This window comes from Seriola aureovittata, chromosome 22 (assembly GCF_021018895.1).
Source record: "Seriola aureovittata isolate HTS-2021-v1 ecotype China chromosome 22, ASM2101889v1, whole genome shotgun sequence".
Classification (NCBI taxonomy): Eukaryota; Metazoa; Chordata; class Actinopteri; order Carangiformes; family Carangidae; genus Seriola; species Seriola aureovittata.
In genome coordinates this window covers 18,508,018-18,520,694 of record NC_079385.1, presented here as the reverse complement: position 1 = coordinate 18,520,694, position 12,677 = coordinate 18,508,018, and the positions used below count along the sequence as shown (strand labels likewise).

At 41.8% G+C, this 12,677-nt stretch overlaps 1 protein-coding gene across 4 annotated transcripts in view; it reads left to right on the top strand.

Annotated features, from left to right (window-relative positions):
- Nucleotides 1–12,677, top strand: part of usp6nl (USP6 N-terminal like) — a 69,005-nt gene that overhangs the window by 28,199 nt on the left and 28,129 nt on the right. The window contains exon 1 of one of the 4 annotated variants that reach the window (XM_056367625.1): nt 8,290–8,604. The exons of the other annotated variants lie outside the window; for them this stretch is intronic. Coding sequence (XP_056223600.1) covers nt 8,550–8,604 — 55 coding nt within the window. The 5' untranslated portion in view covers nt 8,290–8,549. Of the gene's footprint in view, nt 1–8,289; nt 8,605–12,677 lie in introns of those variants that run through there. 4 annotated transcript variants of the gene reach the window in all.

The following is a 12,677-nucleotide window of genomic DNA, read 5'->3' as shown; positions in this document are numbered from 1 at the left end:
CATCATTTATTAATCATTTGACTTTTTTTATTCTTCCACGCCGCCGACAGTCAAAGCGGGAGCCATATTGTTTTTTCGTCTGTTCGTCCGTCCCATTCTCGTGGGCACGACATCTCCGTAACACCTTGAAGGAACTTCTTCAAATTTGGCACAAATGTCCACTTGGTCTCAAGGATGAACTGATTAGATTTTGGTGGACAAAGGTCAAAGTGTCACACAGAAATTATGACAAAAAATTTCACAGAAACGGTTCATATTATATATGATTCTGGATAAACAGGGATGTAACCTGGAACTAGCCTGAGTGGCGGAGGGATACGACCACGAGGAGGTGATTCTGGTTTGGTTTTGAACTAGTGTGACGTTAATTATTTTGTACTGACTGTCATTGAGGATGGGGTTAAACTTCCTGCTGAGCCTGTGTGGCATTTGTCTGAATGGAGGGGAGCCTCCACTGTAATGGCTCTGTTGCTCTGTGTGTGTGTGTGTGTGTGTGTGTGTGTGTGTGTGTGTGTGTGTGTGTGTGTGTGCGTGTGTGCGTGCCCTGCAGCTGCATTTCTCTGGTGTGCGATGAATAACGAAGCATGGCGCCCACAGTAATGTGACACGCTGTGACCTCCGACCCCTCGTCCTGTGTCCTGATTGGTTCAGCCTGCGTGCGTTCGCCTCGATCTTTAATCTGCTTCTGCAAAATAACCGTCATTTTTATTATTTTTTTTTAAATTGTTGTTGCCACAAATTTATCCGAAGCTTTCCTTCCCTGCGGGAGGATGAACGCCACAGCTTGTTGTTGACTTCTTGCTTCAGTGCTTCAGATACAAAAAGGAGGTAGATTTGCATGAATTTAACGAGGGGGCTGATGGGCAGGTAAAAATGTGTTGTAATTAGGATGCTGATGGTAATTTATGATAATTTCTCCTAAGTGCATTCATTTTTTCGCAGCATCTCCAGGTCTGTGTGTGCACTTATATTTGCCTGGACTGTTTCTCTCTGAACTTTAGGAAAATGTCAGAAGTGATATTTTTCAGTCTCTTCTTCTTCTTTTAAAAAATGTTACGTTTAGCTCAGTTGGTGCTGGAAAACAAACGGCCTTTCCTTTCATTTGTGCCATAAAGTAACCAGGTGTAGAAACCAGTGTAAAAGGAGGATTCACTTTTAAAGGCTTTTATTCAAGTACAAAACTCTTTTGCCTCTCGACAGCTGGCTTTGATAACAGCTTTAATTTATCAACTAAACCCCACTAGTGCGCTCACGGAGGAGCAATTAAACCACGGAAGCAGGAGCTGCAGCTCGCGGTTCCACTGGGAAGTCAATAATATTTTGGGTAGAAATTGCTTTTGTGCTGGTGAAATGATAGATGGAGGCAGATGTTAACATTCAGGAATGCAGCAGTTTTTATTTTTGGGGCGCGTGACCAAGGTCAGGTTTGTGTTTGGGTTTCATTAAGGTCCCAGTGTTACAGCTAAATAACAAGTTAACCTCTTGAACCGACGAGGAGACGACTCTGTGATCATGTTAATGGAGTCGGTGCAGATGTGTCGCCGTCACTCCGATCTGATATACTGTGTTTTTAATAGGAGCTGTGGAGACTGAATCATCAGCGCTGTGACAGAGTTGGCATTAATTAAGTAACAGTGACAAAACTCATCACACTTTTCTGATTTAATGCTTCTGTTGAACCCATTTAAATAACAGTCACACATCCGATCACCTTCCTTTAATTGTTCAGATTCCTTTATCTGATTGGTCAGGGAGTTCTCCTGGCTGAAAGTGCTACCATCAAATCCCAGTTGGCAGACATTAAATGTGAAAAATAGACTTTTGCCGTTGCTGATTCGCTAAAAATCTGCTAAATATGAATGAAAACGTTTGAAAATGCTCTGATTTAAATACTGGAAAACAATTGCTGCAAGCATAAAGCGTAGTGTTAGGATTTCTGTCAGACTCAGAATTATACACAGTTTAGCTTAGAAAACGTCTCTATTGAAAACCTGCCATGCATTATTTGGTTGTTTTCTGTTTCTTACCTTTTATATCGTCCTGTTCGACTGTGAATTATGTTCATTTAATATGCATATATTTCACACCAGCACGATTTTGTTTGGGAGAAACTGCAGCAGTGACGAGATTCTTTTCAAATATTCTTGAGTTTCCGTCAGATTTTATCCATCTATCTATCCATCTATCTATCTATCTATCTAACATCAGCGTGTGAGACAAAACATTCACACTACACGTATCAGCAAAATATTCACTGTGAATGACGACTCGACGGACGAACACAATCACGTTTCGGAGGCTTGTCGTCACAGTGAGGTTGCCAGGCAACCAGCAGAGACGCTGCTGGTTTTAGTAAGAAATAAACAGGAAAAAATGCAACTTTGTTAATTAGTGTGACTTAGAGGTGTTTGTAAGAGTCTTGAACTTTAGAGCCAGGCTAGCTGTTTCCACCCGTTTCCAGTCTTTATGCTAAGCTAGGCTAATCATCTGGCAGATCTGAACTTTCACTCTGACTTGAGTGGTTTGGATTTTCAAAGTCAGGAAAAACTCACGAACCCAGATTTTAAAGGGTCAAAATATGATTCAACATATTGTTTAATAATTACATGAGCTGATAACGAATGGAGTCCTCCTGAGACTGTTGCTTTATAAAGATGAATTTGAAAAAAGTAGGTGTTGAATTTAGAAAATTGTAAGGTAAAAATAAGTGGCAGCACTTCAGAGGCAGAGACACAGGTCAGGCAATATGACCGTGGTCTTGTTTGTTTACAGTAACTGCCCTAATGCCACTGAATTAATGTCGTAACGATTTATTGATTTTTATTTTTTTTTTTAAATGTTACAAGTGGAAGCTTTTGCCATGACCGACCTGCACTTAGCCTCCAACTCCCCAGTGCAGCTACTCCACGGCGCTGTTAGACGCCGCTGCGAGCGTGCAGACCTGATGACAAGTGTGTGAAAGCTGCCGCGAGGCAGGTAAGTGTGTGTAATCAGCTCTAAAGGCACAGACACTTAAACAGAGAGAGCGTCGCAGAGATTTTCAGCTGCTTTATCGACTGGCCCGGGAACGATTCGCGCTTTCCATTTGGCTGTCGCCTTCGTCTCCGTCCGTCAGCCCCGCGGAGGAGAATCACCTTGGCTCCTCTCTTGGCTTGGATCAATGCAGGCAGATTTAGAGATGGCCTTCAACCGATACAGGACAAATACACACACATACATAAATTCACAGACTCACTGCAGTGCCGTGCTGGGGTGTGATGACGGGATGTGATGGGTGTACGGTGCTAGCAGATGTTGCCAGCGTGAGTCCCGTGATGAGGGTGGGGCTCTGAGACTGAGAGATATAACTCATGTGTGAGAGAGAGAGAGATGATGAGGAATCGGCAGGTTGTGTGTTGTGCAGTATATAGTATATAGTATAAGTATATCAACATACAAGAGTGAAATATTCCTTTATGGCGCAGCAGTTTCTTCCTTTTCCACGTTGTCAAACTAACAAAGTGATGAAAACATGGAAGCGCCGTCTTGAGCGCGCTCAGTGACGTCTGCCACACGTGTCACATTCATCGTAACAAAGGAATATGTCACCCAATACAACAGTATGGCTCTTTAATGAAGGATACGTATATTATTGATCCTGGTTTCTTTTTAAGGGAATTTTCAGTATCGATGTTACGGCTTTGTAGCTCGTCAGCGGAAAGTTGCTGGTTCAGTTCCCTCGACTGACTAAGAAAACATGTGAAAGAAATTAACATATATATATTTCCTTGGAGTGGCCACTGAAATACCTGAGAGGAGAAACATGTTGCTGTGTGAATATGAAGCAGGGAGCTGTCAGAAAACGTGTTTCATATTTTCGTCAGCGTATTGACTTGCGGCTCAGCTACAGTAGCCTGAGGGAGCCCCGAGGCCTCAACCTCGGCCCTCATTTAAAGCCGTTTGTAGAGTGGGACTCCCCCCCCGGGACCTCATTATGACTCGACAAATACTATTATAGGCTCTCATTAATAATTTGCACTGCAGCCTTCGTACGTTTCTGTCTGGAAGAAGAAAGAAACGGCACAGAAAAAAACTAGCCAGAGCCCAAACCAACGAGATGCTGATTCATGCAAGAGTCGATCCAAGATTATCGGGGAGAGGGTCGCTGCCTTAAGGAACTTAAAAAAACTAGGATGAATAAAAGAAAGTATACTGACAAAATATTTTACTTTGGGAGTCGGCTTGTAGCTGGAAAACTCTGCAGCTCAAACGTCGTAAGATAAGATCATCTCATATGTACTGGGAAATGATGCGTGCTACATCCTTTGCCTACTGATGGACTCAGTGCTCTGTTCATCATTTGACATCAGAATAACACACCTGTGACCTTCACCGAACTGTTCTCTGCAGATGAAGACCATGAGATGCAGCTGAAAGCTCAGGAAAAATAACATTGCAGTAAATGGGCATCGCGCCGAGGTTCTTTATTTTCGTCAAACTACAAACAAAATAAATAAAAATGACCCTTCAAGCTCAAAAGCCAAATGTCTAAATGTTTTAAGTTCAGCTACTTTATTGATATTAATTGACTATATTTGATAAAAATCTAAAACTGGGAATTATCGCTAAAGTCAGCTGTGTCCCAGTTCAGGGGCGTTGCATCCTTCGGAGGTCTAGGAAGGCGCGGTTCCCCGAAGATTTTATTCGGGGACGCAGCGACTCTCGGGGGATAAGTAAGGCCGCGAAGGATCCACCTGTTGGATCCTTTTTTGCAGTGAAGGACATCTTTTGAAAGGAGCCTTTGAAATGCAGCCGTCGAAAGATGAGGCTCCTGAACAGAGACGCAGCTATTGATTGTATAGGTGTTTATTCAGCACGCGGGGAAGTTGGAGGGATGGGACGTTTGCAGCTTTTGAGGCAGTCACTGGCTCTGGATCGAACCCCTGCGGTTAATCTTTGCGTTTGGCAAAATCGTAGGTAGTTCTCCTCTCCACATACGTTATCTCCCCCAGCTGCTGCAAATCCCCGGAGGATCTGCAGGTAAAACCGGTCCTGTACAAAGAGAGCTTTTCTCTGCAGCAGAGTCTATCTGGTGCCTGTAGCGAGGGGAGGAGGCACAGAGCAGTTTGGATTTATATCAAGTCTAAAGCCAGACTCTGCTGCTGCCAGACTGCAGCCTCCTCCTGGTCAGCACCCTCGACAGCTCGGTATCTCTCTGCATTATTCAGCAGCCCTCGTACTTCTTTCTCTCTCTCTCTCTCTCTCTCTCTCTCTCTTTATCTCTTTCTCCGCTCCTCTCCCTCCTGTGGCAGCGAATTCAAATGCTGCGCCAGGAGCTTCAAAACAAGGACACTTCTCGGCGTTTTGCATACCAACGTGTGAACCATCTGTGGGCATAATGTGGGTGTGTGAGCTTTTTTGTGTGTTTATGTGCGGAGCCGGAGCTTGAAGGGAAAACCGCACACCGGTTTAGTTGAGGAGGGACGGTCGGGACAGTCCAGGCCCAGCGGGTGTCGGGTTGAAGCCGCCTGCTGACATCCACACTGTAGCAGCCGGGCTAATTGCCTGTCTGTCCTCCCTAAAGGGCACGGCTGCGGTGCTCTTCATACCGCTGCTGTCAGCCTCCGTGGCAGAACAGAGCAGAGAGTTTAATCTCCAAAAATGCCTGTTCTTTTTTTTTTTTTTTCTCCCTCAGCGGCTTCAGCTTCACGTGAACATCTCGGCTTGTTTTATATCTTTCACTGCTCGTGTCAGATTTAGCTGAAAGTATCGATCCCCCCCCCCCCCCCCACGCTCACTGATTCACACCTAGGCCTTTTAAATTATGTATCAAGTGGCTCTGCAGCCCTTCAAAAATCATTACTGAGCTTAAGCCGACACACATGCTCACATACACCATCCTGCTCGCCGGAGAACCAAATGTGGATTCATCTTGGCAGCGTCTGACCAAAAAGATTAACTTCCCTTCCTCTGCTTTGTTTCAGTCATCAGGTCGGTTGTTTTTCGGAGCGTGCGCCGTCCCGACTTGTCCCGTCTTGTTAATAGCAAGCTGGTGACAGTCATGATGTTGGCACGGAGTCCTGCATGTTGTGGTGATAACAGCCTCTGTGCTACGATCAGCTGCGTTTGATCAAAACTTTGTTCTCTGGGCTGAATGTAATGCCGCAGCTTCATCAGATTAGTGGCAGATTTCAAAGGCGTGTCGTCTGTTTGCACCAGTTTTAGGCAGTTTACTCTGCAAAGAAATGTGTCACTCAAAACAACATTTATTAGTTATTCTTCTCCATATTCTCTCTTTCACAGCTCAGGAATTTGAATCCTTTCTTTACCAATTTTTCAATTTCCTGTCAATAATCAGGAAACCACACGGCTTTCACGTCCTGAGTTGCTCTCTCAGATTAAGACGACTACAGAGGCGTCTTTTCTCAGTCCTCTCTGTGTGAGAGGATGACAGCTCATTAGATTAAATAAAGCCTATAAATCATCCTTACTCTTTTATTTTGACAGGGTTTAATATTGTGCGGATTGAGTGTTGAGGTGAAAGAGCAGCAGTTTTCCAGTGAAGTAAAGAGTTCAGTCTTATATATTGTTATTAATAACTGTGTGATGGCAGAGAAAGTGTGTGTTGTTTGAAAACCAGCAAAACAAGGAAGTGACTTCCAAACTTTAACCGGTGAGGAAGTTGGACTAGTTGCCTTTGAGGAACAGCGACTGTTTTTCACTTTCTGTGATGAGCTGTGGGAGCTAATAATAATAATAAAGAACTTATTTTGCACCTGTCGTTACAAGAAACGCAGCTCAGAGTGCGTTAAAGATTGAAAACAAGTTAAAAGACCGAGCAGGTAATTTAAACAGCAGGTACAGTTTTAAACAGCATCTCAAAAGAAAAGGAGGGAATGATGATCTGAAGATTATTTCTCCCCTGGGACGACTTGTACCTGTATTTAGCGCCGTCTGCCTCTGATCTGTATCCACATTTAGCCTCTTTGAACAATACGACTGCATCTAATTATGCTGCAGGCAGCTGCTTCACCCACCGACAGACACTTTGATATTGATTAATATTTGCCTTGTGGGAACTCGCACTGCAGCTTCGGTCCTCGGCTGATTTCTGACGGCAAATAAAAACGTTGAAGTCATTAAAAACATGGCGCTGAGTCGAGTGGTAGGGGGTCACGGCACGATCTGAAATATTAGGACAGAACTTTTAGTAATTAATTATTTCCAGCAGTGAATAAATGGACAAAAAAAATAAACGAGGAGCCATTTTATCTACTGTATTGACAAAAAATATATGATTTCCACCACGAAGATGAAAGTTAACCCTAGCGCTGACCTTGTAGTCACACACCTGCTGTTCCTCCAAACATGGCAGCGCGCTGATCTGAATCTACTCCAGGTAACACATGTCAAATGACCCCAACTCTCCCTTTTAAAGTTAAGCAGCTACAGCTCAAAAATGTGTCTGTTCAACCGGCGAAGAGACGGCGATCAGGGCCGGCTAAATATAGTCAGTGCTGCAGGAGTGTTTTTGTATATCGCAAACAAAGTAATAAATAAATAAAGGAGAGATTGAAGCTTCGACAGGCCTCGGTGCAGAGTGAGTCTGGCATTGCACGAATACAGACGTGGATTAAGTGGACTTCCAGAAAACGGCGATGATGACGCTTGAAAGCGGTAAACGTCCGCCCTATCTATTCTCTGTGTGACCCACGGAGCTTCTGAAGTGATAAGAGCACTTCACTCTCATCCGCCAAACTCTCTCCCCTCACGAGCGCAGATATTTCCTGTACTGATGCAGCAGCGAGATACAGCCGAGACGACAGGCCAGCTTCTTTTTCTTCTCTCCTTTTTGCCTGTTGCTCATTTCAGCCCCACCCCCCCCCCCCCCTCGCTCTCTCTCTCTCTCTCTCTCTGATGCGCCACATCACAAGACCCTTCACGGCACATCACGTCCACTCCGTAATGAAGTTTTAATGGAAACTTTTTTATCATCAAACTGTCATCGTCTGCCCTCCTTCAGCTTCCCTCGCTGAAGGAAGGGCTGAAGGGCTCGACTTGAAAGAACAACAACAAAGAAAAACTCTTACGCACATTGGGAAATTGTTTAATTGGTAAATTTTTGTGCCATAAATAATCACACTGTAATGAACGGTCCACTCTCTTTGTAAACACGAGTGCAGTTCCTCTGGTTTTTTCTTTTGGATCGTCGTGTTTTACTTTTTTGTGACATTTGGAAAAACTTCTCTGAAAACAGCGATTCCCTCTGTCGCGTCTCTGTCTGACGTGCTGAATGGAGCTTGTTGTGTTGTTGTGTTTGGGTGGGGAATGTTGTGAGTGGGACTGACTGATTTCTGCCTCTCCGTCCGTCCGTCCGTCTGTCGTAGCCACAGCAACAAACAGCAGCATTGTTGACAGCAGCAGTCTCTGATCTCACTTCTCTTCGCCTCTCGCTCATGTTTCCTCTCCGTCCCCTCTCTCGCCGCGCAGCAGTGGGCAGTGACAGTGATGGGACGTGGTAGTTCAGGTTGTCTCTTGTGTGTGTCGGGAACCGGGTTGAACTGAGACCGATGCGGACGAAGGCTCTGACCCGCTTGGAGGATCCGCTGGATGGCCTGAAAAGAGGTAAAAGATGAGAAGGAGTCGGACATCTCATGCAGACGATACAGGCAGTGTGTGGTTTATAGGATCTGATTTAAATGGGTGTTTCTGAGGGTAAAACCTGTGTGACGGTTGGTTAGTGGATTTTCCTTTCAATCTGTTTGTCTTTGATTCCTTTTTTGCAAATATACAGAAGGCAGGGTGAGATACTTTCCACAACACAAAAATGTCCAAAGAGTTGCAATAAAAGTTGCATTGTGGTGTAAAATGTAACACAGACAGTAACAGAACTTGTCTGTAAAGTGCAGTACACATACATGAACAGCAACCTACTGAAAACAAAACATTGGTCACTGAGTAATCGCTATATATATATATATTTTTTTTTTTTTAAATTATAAAAATGTAAAAAATTTCCAGATGATATGACGCAAACATTCGTGTTCCCCAGAGGATGAATCCAGATGATTCCTGAGCCACCGACAGGACGAACTTACCTGTAAAAGTAGCTGTAGTTTGTCTGTGTATTAATCTTCCCACCAGTAACAAAGAAAATAGTTCACACTTGTAACAAACCACAAAGAACTAAAAGAATAAGAAAATATTAAACATTTTTGATTCATATCACACTTTAAATTTTTAATTACCATTGTTCCATAACTATAGAAATACATCTCCTTTTAATCCCTTTTTATTTTTTTTGCTTTTCGTGCCATAAACTTTCAAACATCTCTCAAAAAGTGATGCATACTCAGCTTTTTAACATGTTCAAATGCTATTGATTTATTACATTTATTTATTGCAGAGTCCAGATGCAGTTAAAAGCTTGAAATAACTTTATAAATCAAATGACTGTCAGACCGGCAGCAGTACATTATCATCTCCTCACGCTCTTCATCTAAATATAATGCCCTGATGTCACAATGCTAATATTAGATGCTCATGGTAGATAATAATGTGCTGTGAAATGTCTGCTGTTTAATGGGTCACACTTTTTACTTGAAGGTGCCGCATGTTAGCATGCTAACGTTAGCATTTAGCTTAAAGCAGATCTGAGTTTTTGTAGCACGGTGGCTGCAGCTTGATTATAACAGTATTAATACAGAGTATACATGGTTCATTATTCGTGGTTCTTGTTATTGTTTGCGTCTGAAGAGCTTCACCTTCAGGTTCAGGACTGCTGGAGTCTGTGATTACCGGTTGACACTGAGAGGTCACGTCATGTTCACGTGGTCAAACCTGGGTTGGAAAAAGCAGACTGAGAGACAGATGGTTGTTTTGGAGGCTGGGTAATAACATGTAATAGTGAAGTGTCTGCAGTTGCCTCATCAGTTGTTTGTTGTGAAGTGGGTGACATCATTTGGTCTGTGTGTGTATGTTTGTGTGTGTGTGTGTGTGTCTACATCTCAGTCACTTCTCATAGAGGCGCTAGATGTTTCAGCTTTACTTTAATTAGCAGCACTGACTGTTAAAGACGCTGCACACGTTCTATTTTACACGGTTTCAGTTCATGTGGTGCAGCTCAGATCTTCATATACTCACTTTAGGGAAACTTATAATAGAATAATATAAAATCATGTTGCAGACAGTTGCATCACTGTTCGGGAACTTCAGGTGATTCTGTGAGTTTGAAGCGAGAAGTTGTGTCACAACGTCTGAGCAGAAATGTCTGCAGCTGACAAGTATCTGTGTCCGTGCTGATTCACATGCTGATCATTTTCTTAATCAGCTGATCAATCAGTTGGTCTGCTCTACAAAACGTAAGAAAAATAGAAACATGTTCATCACAAGTTCAAACAGCCGCAAATCAAAAAAGATTTTCACTTTATTAACATGAAAAACAAAGAAAAGATGAAAATATTAAGATTTAAGGAGTTAGAACAAGGGAATTTAAAACATGGCATAAACCAAATCAGTCAATTATTTAAATTATTGCCAATTAATTCAATTGTAATCACTATTTTTTTCACAAAGAAAAACATGCAATGATACAGCACTTCCAACGTGCAAGATACTTTTTTAAAGAACACGAAACAGTCCTTGATATTTTTTCAATTTTTATAGGCAACTTTGAAAATGTGTCGTAGAATAAACTCCACAAGAATATAAATAAATAATTTGCTTTTAAAGCTGTTAAAATGCATGAAAACTTCCACCTCTGAATCACCAGAATTGTAAATGTAAGAAATCTGCATTCATGCAAATTCAGTTTTACAGAAAAGTTTTAATTGTCAAACTGCTGTCGTATGAATCGTTTCAGGTCTATGTGCAACTACCAGAAAAAAAACATACAACACAGCAGAGAGCTTCAGTCAGTCACAACTTGTTTTGTTTTTTTCTGTAACTAAATAATAAAAAGTACCAATAAGGGAACGGTTAAAGTACCGGATCGATAAGCGGTATTGAGTACCATTAAAATCTTAACGAATACCATCCTTAGTCGTCACACTGAAAGCTTCCAGAGTTAAACTTCCTGCTCGGCTTTAATGGAAATGTAAGCAGCTCAGTATTAAAGCATCTAATTATTATGAAGAGCTTGGTCTGAGTAGAAGGTCAGAAACCCAGACAATCATGGATCAGGTGACGTGACGCGTCGTGCCCGTCTGAATGGAGGTCAGGTGCGGCTGTAAGAGCCTGAACGCAGCAGCTGAACCAACTGAAGTGTGAAAGCAAGAACAAAAGACAGGAAATGAGTTCCTCTCCAAAGCAACCTCTCCACTGTTATTACTGTCATTATCATCATCATTATTATTATTTGTCTGTCTGTGCAGATAGCATATACGACAGGGAGAGAAATGCACAAAGAAATGGTTGGAGGTTTTTGCAAAGAGCTGAAACAGGCGACGACTCCTTAACACGAAGAACAAAGAGTTGCTCGTTACGTCGGGCAAAAGGCGGCTTCAGGAGAGCCGAGGAAACGAGAAAGGCTGTGATTATCCTCGTGGCGGTGTTCGTCGTCAGCGCCGGTCTTTAACCGCGGCGATAATGAGGAACTAACATACAAATACACCCCGCTGCTCTTCCTGTCACGTGTCACGCCAGCAGAATTGAATCTGAGGCCTTTTTCAAGTGGGTAGATTGAAAACCAAATATAGAGAGAGATTTTCTATCTACATTTAATGGCGCACTTGTTGTATATTCATTAGCATGTGTGTGTATCTCAGTTAGTGTGTGATTGGCCTTTGAACCCCTCGGTGTGTCAGACACCGTTGAAGCTGTTTGAGATTCAAGGACGAGGCAGTCAATGAAGCAAAAAACCTTTTAGCTTTGAAACAATCAGGAGCTTTATATTCACAGATACAACTACTGATTATTTTCATCACTCTGTTTTTCTTCCGCTTATTTTCTTGATTATTCAGTTGCTTTATAAAGAAATAGTGAAAAAATGCCACTCTGACGTTTTCAGATTGCTCGTTTTGGCTGAGCAGAAATCAAAGATATTCAGGTGAAACCAGTGAAGTTTTAATAAAAATAAACATCTGAATCAATTGTTTAAAAAGTTGAAGTGGAATCAATGCTTTTATTCATTTCATTGCATTTCTAAAAATAAGATAAAAAATAATGTAAAAATCAGAAAAATATAAATCAACTGATCAATTGATATGTTATATATATATTATAATCATCTGCGGTGGCCACAGTGACTGAATGTTATTTTATTACTTTTAACAAGTGTCTCATAGATGTGGTAAATGTCTTGACTGGAGGTTTTATACAAGTTTGAATGAGCCAAATATTATAATAATATTTTGGCTTGTTCTTGAACTCATCACACATACTAATGTTAGAATATTTTAGCAGCACCTGAAGAAATAAGTCGGTTTTGAAGCCTGACAGTGTTAGAGCTGTAAAATCCTCCCACACTGGAGCAGAATAAAATAATATTCAGAAACTGTGGCCAACACACTTTTTTTTAAATCTTATTTTTTGAACTTAAATAAAATTAAATGAATAAAAAAGGAATAATTCATGTTGTTTCAAAATAAATGAACTTTTAATTTTATTTATTTCACTTTTTTAGACCTGTAATTGAAGTAAGATCAAGTAGAGATAAGATATAATAATAATAAAAAATATTGGACTGGCATAAATATAGC